The 16662-nt window shown below is 33.4% G+C and overlaps 1 protein-coding gene across 1 annotated transcript in view; it reads left to right on the top strand.

The window, feature by feature from the left end:
* SRFBP1 (serum response factor binding protein 1) overlaps positions 1-16662 on the top strand; it is a 63700-nt gene that overhangs the window by 7988 nt on the left and 39050 nt on the right. Inside the window, exons 2-3 of the mRNA XM_008067255.1 lie at positions 3079-3167; positions 4170-4242. Coding sequence (XP_008065446.1) covers positions 3079-3167; positions 4170-4242 — 162 coding nt within the window. The remainder of the gene's footprint in view (positions 1-3078; positions 3168-4169; positions 4243-16662) is intronic.

Below are 16662 nucleotides of genomic sequence, written 5' to 3'. Positions count from 1 at the left end.
AAGGTTCGTTGGGAGATAAAATTGACAGGATTTGGTTACAGATTCATTGCAACGAATTTAAGGGAGCTACCTATTATAACCCCTAGGTTTATAACTAAAAGTATTGCTCCATTCTCTGAAATATGAAACACCAATAAAAAGGGGGGGGGATCCAGTTGGGGTTAAGAATATGAGTTTATAAGTGAATTTGAGGTGTATTGAGCACAGTCAAAAAGAAATGTCAATTGTGCAACTGCAAATTTTGGTCTAGAACTAAAAGAACCATCTCAGCTGAAGGTAAAGTTTTTTGAGCCATCTTTGTTTAGATGTCAAATGAAACCAATGCTGCACACATAAGGTCTCTTAAAGCTAAAAAGAATATTTTGAAAGGAGCACTGGCCTAGGACTGCCCCTTGAACTCTAACATTTTATGGCTTGACAGAGGTAGATGAATCTTTAAAGAAGATCAAGGGTGACTAGAAAGGAAGAAAGAAAATCAGAAGCTTGGATTTCAGTCATGGAGAACCAAGGGAAGAATGTTTCAGGAAGGAGGAAGTGATCAACAATGTCAAATACTGCTAAGATTTCAAATAAAATGAAATCTAAAACATTTTTATTGGATTCAGTATTTTTTTTTTTAATCGTTGGATGTCCTCAGTGACAGCTTTTAGTAAGACTAATGAGATTTTTTAAAAGCTGGAATTGTGTGGCATGCAGACACGGAGATAGTGAGTTCTAATAGCTCTCAAGGCAGGTAAGGAGGGTCCTGGGGAACTATGTAGTGAGGATGTTGTGTTTGTCTTTAATGAAAATGGCTCATGCATATTTAAAAATCAGTGAGAAACAAATTCAATAAAAGGAAAATGACAATGCTGGAGTAGAGGGAAATCATAGTAATCCGTAACAAAGGTTCTAGGAAGGCAGAAAAAGATGAACGTCAAAATGCAGTTAAAAGATTAACCTCAGATATGTATAGGATATTTCTTTTACTGTAACTTTATTAATAGAGGAAAATGGGAGATGTAAGTAAATTTGCATTCAGACTGGTAGAAGGATGGTGGTTCCTAACTCATAATTATTTTCTCCATGAAATTGAAAAAGGGGAGAAAGGAAACGAGAGGATTTAGGAGAGTGTAAAAAAGTTTAAAATAGTCATTGTAGAATGAATTGACCAGGAAAATGTGATGGGATTGCTAGGAACTGGTGGGATCCATTTGGGTTCATTATTATTAAGTAGATAGAAGGTTGCAAGTATCTCCTTGCATTTGGTGTGTGGTCATGAAGAATATTGGTTTCATCCAGAATTAAGGTTTTGCTAACCAGAGGGGAGTTCGAGGTATTGGCAAGTGCTGATCTCCTATCTAAACTGGATGAAAGGAGGAACATTTAAAAGGAGACTGATCACTTAAGAGAAAGTATAAGAGTCAGGGAACTGGTAACTGCAGTGTAGTCAAAGATGTTTGTGGTGGTGGAGTTCAACAAGCAAACTGATAAAAGTAGTTGTGATCCTATTGTGGAAGATTTGAATTAGTGGTTTTCAAAATGGTATAAGTGATGACAAGGTCAACTAGTGTGACCATGGACATGGGTGGCTAAAATGGAATAGATTAGATTATTAGAAAATAAGAAGTGAAGATATGATTATTGGATAGGTTATATTCAGTTGGACATGTGAGTCACAGAATGATGGCTTAGGATGAAAAGAAGTTCTAAATTGGTTGCCAGTATCCTCAATGAAAAAGAAGGTGAATGACATAAATTAAGAGAGAAGATATTATCGCCAGGCACAAGAGCCTTGAAGAAATAGAATGATGTTGATAATGTTCTTTTGGCAAAAAGATTTTGAGGAATTGTGTGTGTCAGGTACTCTTGCAAGGCACAGAAAACACGACGTAACTATTGCAAGGCTCCTGTTTTCTAGGAGCTCACAGTCTATCATAAAAGACAGCCATGTGAGCAATTAGTGACAATACAGTGAGATGGATGCTTTGATAACAGAGTCTATAATAATGTGTATTGGAGGCCCCAAGGATGGGGTGGTTATCTCTAACTGAAGAAGTCATTAAAGGTTTCAGTGGAAAGACTTTATCAGAACTGAATTTTATGTAGTTTGTAAAGTGAAGAAGGGGAAGAAGGCCATTCCAGGAGGAATTATAAGACGTATGACTCCTAGCCATGAGAGATGAAACATAAACTTGGTGGTGACATACCATTGTTCTGAATGCCATTATAGTGTTTAGTTCTTTATATTTAAAAGATTTCCATGTCTGGGACTATAGTTATGTTTTTTGCTCTTAGAGGTCACCTTGTTCTCTAGTAGGATGATTTAAAGTGTATCTATATGTGGGCGTACGAGTGTGTGTGTGTGTGTGTGTGTGTGTGTGTGCATATAATGTACCTTTGTGTTTGTGGAGGTTCTTTTAAAGTTAATGATGAGATAATTTATTATTAAAAATTAAGTGAAAGCACTGCTTTAAAAGTTAAATAAATAGCTTTCATGTGTTTGCTTCTGTTAATTCAAACATTTATTTAATAAATTAAATTTTTACCATTATGGGTGAAGCTCTGTTTTAAGCCCAAAGAATACAAAAATAAATATGGCAGTCTGTAATCTGAGGGAACTGACAGTTTATTATGTTCCAAACCCAAGAAGATATAAGTATAAAATTAAAATGCTAGTCACTGGGGCTGGGCAAGGTGGCTCACACCTGTAATCCCACTTTAGGAGACCAAAGGGGGAATATCACTTGAGCCCAGGATAATGTGATAGTGAGCTATGATCATGCCATGTACAATGTTCCAGCCTACGAAACAGAGCAAGACCCTGTCTCTGAAAAAACAACAACAAAACTAATCACTGAGAATGCTATGACATTTTAAGATATCTTAAGTTGTTTCTCTTAAGCCTTCTGACACATTTTAAGACTTGATTTATTCCTTCACTGTTTATGGAAGAAGTTTGATTTCATCACTCTATGAATACAGTTAAACAAAAATTTAGTTAAAGTGGTAGGCTGTCGATATAATATTAAGACTGAAAATAAAGTGTGTTTGTTCCTGAATTTAGTGCCTTTCTAATTTTGGCTTTATTCTTCAAAGGTTGTGAAGATGAGAAAAGAAGTGAAGAGAGTCCGAGTTTTAGTCATCCGAAAACTTGTCAGGAGCGTTGGCAGACTGAAGTCAAAAAAGTTAGTCATTTAAAATAATGTGGCTAATAAAATGTCACAAGTTATTTCTTTTTCAGTGTTTACAAAATCCAAGGGTGGGATATAAAGGAGTAATTAAATGTCTTACTCATACATCATTTTGTTTTATATGTAGAGATGACCTGAATGAGATAGAATGTGCTGTGTCAGTGTGTCCTATGGTTTGGACCATAATTGCTTGGGATACAGGATGAATTCTGCTTTTTTTTCCAAAACTCTCCATTTGGTCTTTTCAGAATGAATTTTTCTTGGAGTTATGTGTTTTATGGTATTAGTTATTTTAAGATATTAAAAGTAGTTTGGCAAATATAGTAACACCTTGAATCAATTTGAAAGATTTTATATAACATTTTCCTCAAATTGTGAAATAATTGAAATCTTCAATACGCTGTGGAAGTGTTTATCAGAACATTGTGTTTCATGTAATTTTTTAAAAAATAATATTTTTTACTTTCAGCATCACTGGTGTTAGAAAGTATTTTATTTATAGTTTTGATTTAGGCATGAATTCTTAGAAAATCTTCAAGTGTATTTTGTTCCTGATAATATTTTTTTCTTTCATAAATGTGTTAGAAGATAGTCCTCTTTTATTTTTTCCATAAATTGTAGAAAACTAATTTTTATTTGATAAAATTTTGTCCAAACCTCAACTGTAGCTTATTGCATTAAATACAATGTGCTGTTGATTGATAAAAATACTCTTGACCTTCCTGTTAAAAATCTAGGCAAGCCAAACTATGTATCAGTGGTAATAGTCATGTAATACCAGGACAATGCTTATTTTAGCCAGTTTCCAACACTTGGATTTTTTTATGAAGTTGGGGTGTATGTTGGGAGGAAGGGGGAACAGGCAATGAAGGATGGGGGAGTATTTGTTATTTAGAGATTTATTATGTTTTTTTACAAGAAGTAAAGAAACTTTTTATTACGAGTCTAAAATCAGTGCTTTGCCTAGCTATATATTGTAACTTATTTTTTTTGCAGGGGTACTGAAGATGCACTATTAAAAAACCAAAGAAGGGCACAACGATTGCTTGAAGAAATTCATGCCGTAAAGGTAAGGACTTGTGTGGGGTTGTGTGTATATATGTTGCTACATCTCCTGTTAACCTGCATTTTGTGGGTGGTATTACTTATTTGAATATTCCTGAGAATTGCCTGACTTATTTTATATGGGTCTGTTTGATGAAGAATGTGGCACATTTAGAAAATTGTAGCATATTTAAGCTTGTATTTTTCCATGTTTTTAACTGAATTTGTTAAAGTGCTAGACTAATTTGAGTCAAAATTTTGCCAAACTAAACTCATCTATGTTTAATAGTGCCTTGTGCCTAAGGTTTTTATTTTTACTATAAGTTAGGCATGAACTCAGTTTAAGAATTAAAGTGTTCATGCTATTCGGGAATGTGGATGGTGATATTAGCGGCTTACATCATGCTTCGTCTATTGCCAGCTCAATAAATTTTTATGTGATGGTGTCAGCATTTTATTTAGTTCTGTAGTCACTTGAAATAAAATAAAATTAGTGTTAGACCAGCATGACCCATATTATTGTTTTTTTTTTTTCTTTCAACCAGACTCTTCACTAGCATAATTTTTAGGTCTTCTTGCTGCTCTTATTTTGTGGAAACTTTCATTTACCAAATGACATACCATTAAATGTCTGGAAGACTGTTTTATTGTAGAACTTAAAAACAACACTTGGTACCAACAATTATCTTAATTGCTGGGTCATTTTGCATGCATGTTTGACTATTATATTTTGGTATAACTTTCAAGTTTTTAGTTAGATAAAAGAGCAAGAGAGTTTTCTAGCAGTATTTTATCTAAATTAGGTTATCAAAGCTTCTCACCCTTTCCTCCTTTTAAAGGGATGGTAACGTGTTTAATAAAACAAAGTTATTCCAGTTAATCTGAATAAAATCAGATAATAGGGAATGACTCTTTGATACTAGGTATATTTGTTTCTTGTGTTTGCCTCCCCTACCACCACAGGACTGCAAAATTCATGGAATCCACTTGAATTTCTTTTTTCTCTCAAAAATTATAGTCCCTTTTATCTAGTCATTCAAAAAGAAGAAGAAAAGCTGTATTTTACTCCTAGTGATTATTTGTCTCTTTTGGTTTGTATATTGTTTAGGCCTTTTCACAAACTTTTTTTCCATGACATTCTTATAAGAAATAAATCATTAGAGATGTCTGTTTTGAGGATAGCACTAAGATAGGAAGTTACAATTTATCTCTCTTTTACTTTCTCTTAACCAAGGTTCTTACTAAATTACATTGCCTACCTAAATTTTTCCCTGTAATTTCTTCTGAATAGTTATTTTTGTGGTCCTAAATTATTCAGAGGCTTTGAACTACTATATAATTGCTGATTTTATTTTATCATTGAAAGAATGCAATATATGTAATAAACATATTCAGTGTAGATGAGTTTGTGAGCAAAAGACCTAAAATCTCTAGAATATCTCCCTTTTGTAACTCTCAATAATGAATTTGATTCAGTTAATTAGAAAAGTTATCCTATTTGATCTGTATGTAAAGTTTGTTTTCAGTTTTTGTAAAATCTCATCAGCAAAGAGAAATCAGACTGAGTGATAAAGTTCATAGGATTACAAGTTTACTGTGCCACTGCCATAGTTTGTTTTGTTTTCTATTTTCCCCTGTGATTATAAAAGACCGCTAGAAATTGTTGTCTCATAGATAGCCTGAATTCATAACTTATATGCGCCTTGAATTCATAAAATTTACAGTATATATGTGTGTGTCTCTTGAATTTTTGGCAGGGGTTAGAGTAGGTCGTAGACTACTCTGACTTAACTTCCTTTGTAATGCTGTTTAAAAACAGGATTAAATTTAAATATAAAAGCCAGAATTAAAAAGAATACTAGAAAGACCATACATTTGCTTTTCTTAGGTGTCAGATTTCATTCCTAACTTGTGGGGGTTTTTTTGTTTTTTGTTTTTTTTAACAAACTTGGTCTTTTTTCTAAAAGAAGCAAATACATATGGGATTTTTCTTAATCGAAGGGTCATTGTCATTTCCTTAAGAATTGTTTATCATATATTTGGGAGTATCAAAGAAATAGTGACAAAAAAACCTCAGAGTTTCCATTAAATTTGGGGAAAACCTCTATTTATTTATTTTTCCAGAGGAATTGTTTTTTCTTGGCTCATATACCACTATATTTTTGTAGTCTTATTCATGACATACTGCCCTATACTTGCTTTCTATGATAATAGGGTATTTTGTTACAAGATGACTTCCTCAAGAAGAAAACCTGTGATATTTTTAGAAATGGGAGTTTGTTTTTTCTGGCCAAGAAAAAAAAATGCCTGATCTTTATGATAGTATAAAATTATAGATTCTAATTTTATAGACTATGATGTATGAATACCAGGTCTGTATTGTCTTCTCTAATAGTATTCCTACTTTTAATTTTGATATTAGTATAAAGTACTGGTTCTAAAATGGTTCCTTTTTCTTTGGAAGTTAAAGTAGCTTATCAGCATCCCTAAGTTATTTACCTGGAGAAGGAGATGATAAATTAAAGCATATGAGGGGGACACACACACAAAAAAAACCCAGTTATCTTTTGGAGGGTGGGCACTTTGTGGTACACTTGGAGTTTATTTCTCCACATCATACAGTTAACCATACAGTTTCTGGAAGCTTTGAGAAGGTTGGGTCACAATTTGCAGAAGAAACATCCCTAGTTCTGGCAAACAGGTGACTGGTTCTTCCACCATCACAGAGCGCCTACCCACACCGTGCTGAGTGTTCAGCAGTTTTTGACCCAAAACAGTATGACCCTCTTCTGTCCTACCCTCCCTATTCACTGAATCTTGCCCTGAGCAGCTGTTTTTTTGTTTCCCTGGATGAAAGTTCTCAAAGAGAAATGTTTTGCCCATGTGGAAGAGGTGAAACAAAAAACAGCAGAAGCACTAGAAGGCATCAGAATTAATGAGTTCAAAAACTATTTTGAGCAGTGGAAAAAGTGTCTTGATAGGAGAATACTTTGAAGGTGACTGAAATTTAAACATGTAAGAATAAATACAAATGTTGTATAAATAAATTGTTTCGGGGGTTCCTGTATACTGAAATTATTCAAAATGAGCAAGAAATCCCTTCCTCAATAATAAAGATAATAACTAACTTTTACTGAGCATTTACTATTTGCCAGGCAGTATATTATGTGTTACTATCTCATGAGGCAGGTACCATTTTTATTCCTGTCTTACAGAATAATAAACTGAAGCTTAGAGCAATTAAGCAACTTGTCCAAGGTCAGATGATTGTTAAGCGTCAGATTCTAGAACTGACTATAAAGCTAATGATGTTAGCCTCTTTACTGCTTCTGTAAGATCCTAAAATATATCTAGGCTCACTCTCTTAGAGATTGAATGAGATAATTTTAAAAATATGGTATGTGCCCTCTAGGGGAAAAAAGGCCTAAAGATGTGCAATATGTCTTTGGAAACTTTGAGAAGGTTACTTTTAGTGCTTCATAGCTAAATATACAGTTGCCTACATCTGCCTTTTTTGCCCTTTTTTCCTGAGGCTATTGGTTCTTCCTATCCTGAATATTTTTATAAGACAAGAAACTGTATATCCTTTTGTGAGACATTGTTTTGCCTGCTATCTCTTCTCTATTTTAAAATTATTTCTCTTTTGCTTTATTCCCCTTTTTTTATGTGCTCATATCTATTATTAAAACCATTCTTTGAACTTATATCAGCAGTTTGGATCACCTTGTCTCATGCTTCTTCGAAACTTATATCTAAGTGGCTGTCATTCGTGGACCACGAATAGGAAACATTGTATAGATTATAATCTATAGAGGTGTTATGTAAAATCAGGTAAAATTATACATCATCAAAATAATATAACCATATCATATCATTTGAACCTCACCACAACTATGTAAACAGGTAGAATCCTGTTTCAAAGGACATGTTCAGAAGTATTCTAGGCTGCACACACTCCTTGGATTGGAGGTTTATCATCATATAAATATAAATAATTAATAAAATGTATATACATTTTAAGAAAGGAAAAAACTGTTTTAAAATTGTAATGCTCAATATGAATACACGTAGCATTTGACTTCTATAATTATAACAGGTGCTCAAAGTGCTTACTATCAGCTTTCAGACACTACTGATTATAGTGAACTACTGCACGACTTGTTACAGTGTGATGTCTCCCATATCATCCCTAATGCACATCACATACAGTGCGACACATCTCAGACTCATCACAGATGTGTGCGGTTGTTAGGTGTGCTGGAGATTCTGTTGCATACTCATGCCTCCATTGTTGTATTTCCACAGTGTTCTTGAATTTCCAGTACTTCTGCAAAATGGTCTTGCGCTCCTCGAATAACAACCATGCTTCTGCCATTTTCTTTGACTGTCCTGTCTATCGCTAGTTGCCACTGCATTAATTTGACTAATGCCATCTTTTGAGCTAACATCACGCTACACATAGCTACCATAATTCAAGTTCAAAAAGTTATACATAGGTAACATCACTTAAAATGTGTATACATTTTTTTGGCACCCCCGGTATATTTATATACTATTTAGATGTATGTGATACATCTGGTTATATATGCTTTTAGAACATTTATTGAGGTCTTTTTTTCATAATTTCACATACTGTGATTTTTAGTAAGTTTTTTTCCTATGAATGCTTTAAAAAAATTTTCCGCAGGGTAAAAGTTGCCTTATTATATCCTGTAAGTATATAGTACTTTGTGAATTAGCTATGTCAAATTAACATTTAGTTCATTTATTCTCCTAAAGTAATTGTATTAAAGGCAGTTGTTAATCTTAGACTATAATTATGTTTGACAGTTTTATCTTTTATTTGTGACAGTCATATTATGATAAAAAATCATATCAGACCCACTTGTTAGAGATCTTACATAGAATCCAGGTTTGCTAATAGTTTTAAGAGTACAAGCAGACAGAAGGCACCGGTGAAGCAAGGAGAGGTCTCGAACTCCATATGATTCCACTGGTCCTTCCCTTCCATATCAGACATATACTTTCTGGCCCAGACAGTCTCAAATGAGGATGACTGGTTATTACCTCAGAATGTTTAGATTCTAAAACTTCTCCATTCCATACCTTGTAGTTATTCAGCTCACATGATATTCTCCAGTGTGCCATTTATAAATCTATAGATTCTGAGTTTGCTTATTGTAGATATTTTTAACAGGGAGCATCCTACTAAAAGCATCCTTCAGACAAGGGCCTTCCTCCTAACAAATTAATCTATCTACCAGGAAGACCAGTTATCAGCACATTAGCATAGAGATTAAACTATTTCCTTCCTTTCCCTGAGTTTCCTCATGATAAAGAAGGTAAATAGATCCCATCCCAAGACAGCTACTTTAATTCTTCCCTTCCTGATTTGCAAGTCTTTCTTTTAGCTTTTTTTTTTTCTTTTGTGTTTCATAGAGTTTAATTATATTGTATTTATACTTATCCTTCTGACTTTTCGGAAAATATTTCAAACTCAAAAATTGTAATACTACAAGATAATAATAATCCTTGTATAACATTCATGTTTATCTCCTTATTGTCAGTGCTGAGTTCCAGTACTTGGTTTAAATGTTGTCTGCCAGATTTCTCCATTGTAAGGATTCTTTTCTTGTTTGCAGTTATTAAGTAATCTGTGAAATGGTACTTTCAGACAATATTGATGTTCCATGACTGAATCTGTTGAAACTTTTTTATTGTTTCTATACTGGGATAATTTATTTCTCTGATAATATTCTCATTCAATAACAATTTTTTAACATTGTTGAGGATAGTGATAATAGTCATTTTTTTATTATGGAGAATAAAAATGCTCTGTTTTCTTTGTTCTTTGTATGCTAGATAATTTTGGATTGTACCCTGGACATTATGAAGATTAAGTTGTAGAAATTCTGAATATGCTTATTTTTCTCCAGTAATGGTGGTTTTAGTAATTAATTTTCTTGACTAGACGTTAACTTCAAACTATGTTTTCTGGACAGCAGTTTCATTCAGTTTAGATCTCTTGTCTTTTAGCATGCCTTGAATCTATTCTTTGTATAATTAGTGTAGATACAGAGATCCCTTTTCTCTTTTCCTTCTGGGTTTTCTCTGCTTTCAGTGGATAAGCATCCTGGATTCACTTTTCCCGGGGTAGCTCTACTGCTGCTCCTGAACCATACACATTACCATTAACCTTAGACTAAACTCTGACTAGATGGTACCTTATTTGTACCATGTAGCTTTATATCTTCTTTCCTGGAAGTAATATCAGACTCCCCATCAGAGTCTGTCTGCTTCTATTTACTCTCTAATACCTTTAGATAGGGTTTTGTTTTTGTTGTTGTTGTTGTCTGTCTGCTTCCATTTACTCTCTAATACCTTTAGATAGGGTTTTGTTTTTGTTGTTGTTGTTGTCTGTCTGCTTCCATTTACTCTCTAATACCTTTAGATGGGGTTTTGTTGTTGTATGTCCAGGTTTTATGGCTGTTTTCAGGGTTGTAGGGAAGGGGCAATTTATCATGTTATCTGCTAGTGTCTTAGTCTGAGGACCCCAACACACTCTAAAATTCTGATTTTAGAGAGATAAAGAAGAATAAATAAGAGACTGAAAAGTGTAGCCAGTGAAGGAGAAAAAGAACCAGGAGTGTATGGTATCTAGGAAACCTTGTGGAGAAATTATTTCAAGAAGTGAGTGATGAACTAGGTGTGGTTGTTTTTAAAATTAGCAACTTTATTATCAAAGTATAAACTCATTTATTAGATTGTAGTTATCGATGAATTTGTCAACTTGTAGTTTCTCTGTAGTCTAGGCTACTTTGCAGGAAATTGTGCTTATGTAACCAAAATGGTTTTTGTTTTTGCTCATGTAACCTAAGCAATTTAAGCCTGCTTTCTTTTCTCCTCCCTCTGCAAATGCTGTTTCTTGTCTGTAAAAAGACGTTTAATTAAATCTTTAAAGTCTGAAATTGTTTCCAGAGTAGTATCTTGCTCCTTCAGATCTGAAGCCTGGAAATTGCTAACAGTAGCCCAAATTGAAAGAGGTGTTGTGTTTTTTCTCATTTACTTCACATACTTCTTGAGCATGCCCAAATTATGGTCTTGATGACTTTTAGATCTGCAGCAGTCAGTACTATGACCTCCAAATGCTTTTCTTAACTACGTACTTATGGCCAAGTGTGGTGGCTCATGTCTGTAATCCCAGCACTTTGGGAAGTTGAGATGGGAAGACTGCTTGAGGCCAGGAGTTCAAGACTAGCGTGGGCAACATAGTGAAAACCCCTTCTATACAAAAAATTTTAAAAATTAGCTAGACATAATGTACAGGCTACTCAGGAATCTGACACAAGAGGATTTCTTGAGCCCAGGACTTCAGACTACAGTGAGCCATGATGGTACAACTGTATTCCAGCCTGAATGACAGAGCAAGGCCTTGTCTTAAAAAATAATAATAATAATTCTGTACTTCTTACTTAGATTATTTTTCCCTAATGTATTTCAGAAACTAGGTAATGAATAATTTCTTGAGACCTATAGGTAACTTTAAAATCACCACTAAATACTTTTAACTTATGATAGTATTTTTACTGAGAAGATGACAAATAATTCAGTTCTCCAAAAGAGGTTAGGCAGTATAGGTTCCGATGAGAAAAGCTCCATTGTATGACTATTTAACCATATTCCTTTTTTTTCTTCTTATCCCATCGTATCTTCTCTTTCTTTGTTTTTTTTTGAGTTGGAGTCTCACTCAGTCACACAGACTGGAGTGCAGTGGCCGCTCCCGGCCACGCAGCCTCGACCTGATGGATGATCAGATTTGGGATACCCAACCTGTATCATATAAGGGAGCTGATATGCAGTTTTTAAAACAGGATAAATTATGATAGAAGCTTTGAAAAATTTAGAAGAGCAAAAGACTACTTATATAGTAATCAGGGAAGGGTTCATGGAAAAAGTGACAGTTTAATTACAAAAATTTTTGTTAATGATTTACCAAGTTGATGTGACTTTCATGATATTTTTTAATTGAATTCCATTCAGATAGCAAGGATACTGTTTTATGCAACAGTCTTTGCGTCTTAGGCTGTATTATTTATAGCACTAGGAAGTTCAACTTTACACATAGGAGCACAGCTCATAAAATTAATAATTTTATTTATTAATTATTGAACCCCTGTGCCAGGCTCTTTGCTAGAGCCTATATATATATATATATATATGTTATTTCTAATTCCCTTTTTACTGATGAGGAAACGAAGGACTTAAGGGTTAATTGCTTTACCCAAAGTCACAGTATTAGAGCATGGCAAAGCCAGAATTCAATCTAAATCTAATTTCATAGACCATATTTTTAACACTCTACTATCCGAACCTCTCTTACTTTAAGGATTAAGTGTACAATTTTATCAGGAATAATTAGATATTATGAATATACTGTGCTTTTGCATTGAAATTTTAATGATCACTTTAAGTCAAAAGTGAAAATATTAATTAAATAATATATCATCATTGCCTCTTTAAAAAAATAAGATTTGGCCGGGCTCGGTGGCTCAGCCTATAATCCCAGCACTTTGGGAGGCCGAGGCTAGTGGATTGCCTGAGCCGTGGGTTCGAGACCCGCCCGGGCAACTTGGTGAGACCTCGTCTCTATAATAAATCAAAAACTAGCCGGGCATGGTAGCGCGCGCCTGTAGTTCCGGCTGCTTGGAAAGCTGAGGCGGAATGATCGCCGGAGCCCAGCAGGTCGAGGCTGCGGTGGCCGGGAGCGGCCACTGCACTCTACTCTGGGTGACAGAGTGAGACTCCAACTCAAAAAAAAAAAAGATTTGTTTATAATTCTACATAATTAAAATACCTAAAGACACAGAATACCTGATTATACATAAAGGATTTTGTGTGTGCGTTTAACGTTTAGAAGTAATATCTGAAAGGTAAACACCAAAATATAATCAATTTCTTTGGAACCAAGAATTAGTCACAGTGATTAAGTTTCAAAAATATAATTCCTTGCCAAATTTGACACTATAATTTTAAATAAATTTGAATGTAATGTGGTGCTAAATTAATTGATATAGGCTTTTTACACTCTTAACACATGGAAAAGTAATTAAGAAAGAATATTTATGTTTATTAATCTTATGTGTCTTTGAAAAAGTTTCTGGAAACTTAAAGACTCTAAAAGAAAACACTTTGAAGTAATTAGAACTTGTGATAACAATTAAAGTTCCTGCAGATTTTGAAAGACTGTCCCTTATTCTTTTACATAAAGACCATTTTCTTTAAACACTTCCCTATATCTCTTATAGTACATCCCTTTATCTCTTTTAGTGTTTTCTAGCACCTTAGCCATGATTCCAAAATTATAGGGAAAGATTGCCTCAGTCACTTAATATAATTTCCCTAAAGCCTTTTGATGAATTTCCTAGGTGATTCACTGTAGAGGAAAAAATGTGGTATGGGCTTCTATAATTGCCTATTAAGTTCGAGGGGTTTTTTTCTTTCTTTCTTTTTTTAACCCTCTGGGGTTGGAAAAGGAAAACTATACTTACAAATGGATGTAGATTAAAAACTTCTGGCGTGAAAAAGCTAATACAGTAAATTCATATCAAGCTGTAATTTTGTACTCTTTATTTGATATATTGAGTAATAACAAATAGTGCATATATACCTCACCCCATTAATTATTTTTTTTGTTGTTATCCTGAGAAGACACACACAAAAAAAGTGGTTTTAAATATTCTATTTACTCCTCATAAGTTTTTCACACAATTACGCCTTTTTAAAAACTAATTTTTGGATTCTACTTCAAAGACAGTAAACTTTTCTTCCCAAGGCCAGCCATTTTGTTAGAAGAGAATCTCCAAAATGAAAAAGTCTGTCTGCTCTGACTGATCCCTAAGAATGCAGAATGTTGTATGTAGAATCTTCAGACTGATGTAATTGCTGGATCTTATTTTCTCTCTCTACCTCTTTGAACATGACAGAAGCAAGTAATTTTATTTGCCAAGAGCAGTTTAGATGTTTTTATTAATATTTGGTAATAAAAAATGATAATGTTTAATCACTTTATCTCATAATTAAACAAATTGTTTTACCTTTTTCTAAAAGATATTTCTATTGTGAGAGATAGGACTGTGTAGTAAAAAGTTTTTGGAGCTTTTTTTGACTAAATTATTCAGTAATATTATTCTTTAAAAATACTCATTTTTAAATAAAATACAAATCTTTGTACTGTTGTACAAGCTTTTTTTAGCTTTTGCTCAGTGAAATTTTCATATGCTAATGAAAATGATTTATTATTTGAAAAATACATTTAATTTTTAAAATATGAAGATTCAATTTTTTGCATGAAATTCAACTTGGAACTAAAATGAGACAGTGCTATTTGTAGACATTTAGTAATTCTTTAGCCGGCTGCCAGCAAAAACCTGACACTAGTAAAATTCCTTAGTAGTAAACTTGTTTTATTGTATCACTCTCCTGTTCAAGGACCTAAATTAGCTTCTTATTGTCTGCCAGACCAAGTCTGATTCTTCATGAATATTAAAAGCTTTTTTATCATATTGCTCGTCTTCATTTCTGTCCACATACTGTAGTCAACATTATATCTTCTCCACATACTCTGTACATTCTTGTTTAAGTTTCTGTGGTTTTTATCTGATAATAAGGCAGCACTTTTCACCACCTCACATATAGTCTTGCGTAATTAGAATGAATCAGTGTCACAGCCTTTACCAACCTCAGGTTATTGGGAAGCTGGGGGATACATATGTGAGGATTCCTACCTTGGGGCATATATCAGAATGGATCAGAGTATTGTGCAATTGGAAGGAGCGCTCCAGTAATTTGGATGTCTTTTTATTGTTTTGAGGACTACTGCACCAGACAGAAATTACATTATTACTATGTCAGGTTATTTGCATGTTACTTCAGATGTTAAACTCTGTGTTTTAATCGCCTTTTTACACGATGTTCTACAAATAGAAGGCTTTTGATAGTTTTTAATGGGGTTATAACAATGTGTCATTAACTTTTTCTAATCAAAATGAAGGTAAATCTCTATCAAAGTTTTTTGTGAATTTTTAAGTTTTTTCTTGTCCTTTATCAAACATAATACTTGAAAGTTTGTTATTAGCTCATTTTTCATTTCATGTTTAAAAATATAAATTGAATATTAATGAGTTTATTGAAGTAAAATCAGCAATGTATTGATGATTTTTAAGATATAGAAGGGTATTATTACAAAAGCAAAGAATAAAGCCACTTTTCCTGAAATTTTAACAAGTTCTGCTAATACTTCCTTTGTACCATTAAATAAAATATACAATATCAATGTTCATAGACTTGTATTCTTTGAATACATTTTTAGAGAATTTGAACTTAGGTAGTCTTTTACTCCATATAAATGGCATAGGTGAAATGTTTTTTTCATGGTCATTGCTTTCAACACCATTTTGAAAAGTTGTGCCAAAACTGTTCAATGACTTGGAGATCCAGAGATCTTCCACACAGTCCATCCTCATTGTCCGGGTTGCGTTGTGACTTTAGACCAGAAGCTGAAATAATTCTTATTTCAGTTAGTACCAAAGGCTTCAAAAAAAAGTTTTCCTTGATATTGTTTAGTCTTGTACTTTTCCAGTAAAATTCACATACTTTTATAATGTCATATCAGAGCCATTCTCATGATCAAAGCATCTTATTTTGGCTCCGCAAAAATATATTATTTCTATACTTTGTGTGCCATATACTCTGTTAGTTTATAAAAATATTGAAATAATGGTGCCTGCCCTTGAGAAGCTTATAGTCCAGTGAGAGGGAGAGAGAGAGAGACACACATGAACAGAACTCCAGTGCAGTGTAACAAAAGACCCTGTTAGACACGTTGGAGGAAGGGCACTTAGCGCCGCTTAAGGATTCAAGAAAGGTTTTCCATAGCAGGAAGCTGAGTCTTAAAAAGTGAGTGGAACTTTTCAAGTTATTGAGTGGGAAACCTAAATTTGTATTGCTTTATTTTTGTTTGTTTTATTTTATTTTATGTTGCAGAGGAAATATCTGCAGAATCAAAAAATAGAACATCTATAGGTTATTTTATTAGTTTCTCTGAATGAAGGTTTTATTAAGTGGGATAATTATTTATATTCAAATTTCAACATAAACAAGAATTAAGATTAACCTTTTTTTCTTTTAATCTAGGTAATTAAAAAGCATATATGCTTAAATGAAAAATATAGTTGTGAAATATACCCTTTGCCATAGTTCCACAGGAGCAGTTTTCACTAGCGGTCTGGTTTATGTTATACCCAGTACTGAGATAACAGATATTTAGTGAAATAATTTATAATACCTAACAAGTAAAAATAACTTCAGTATTCATGCTTTCAACAAGTATTTATTAAGCATTTACCAAATACCATGTATTTTTCGAGACACTTAGAATATACCTGAG

This window comes from Carlito syrichta, unplaced genomic scaffold, assembly GCF_000164805.1.
Source record: "Carlito syrichta isolate Samal-C Ts95f unplaced genomic scaffold, Tarsius_syrichta-2.0.1 Scaffold106330, whole genome shotgun sequence".
NCBI lineage: Eukaryota > Metazoa > Chordata > Mammalia > Primates > Tarsiidae > Carlito > Carlito syrichta.
The sequence above is the reverse complement of the archived record's forward strand: the minus strand, read 5'-3'. Positions and strand labels throughout refer to the sequence as shown.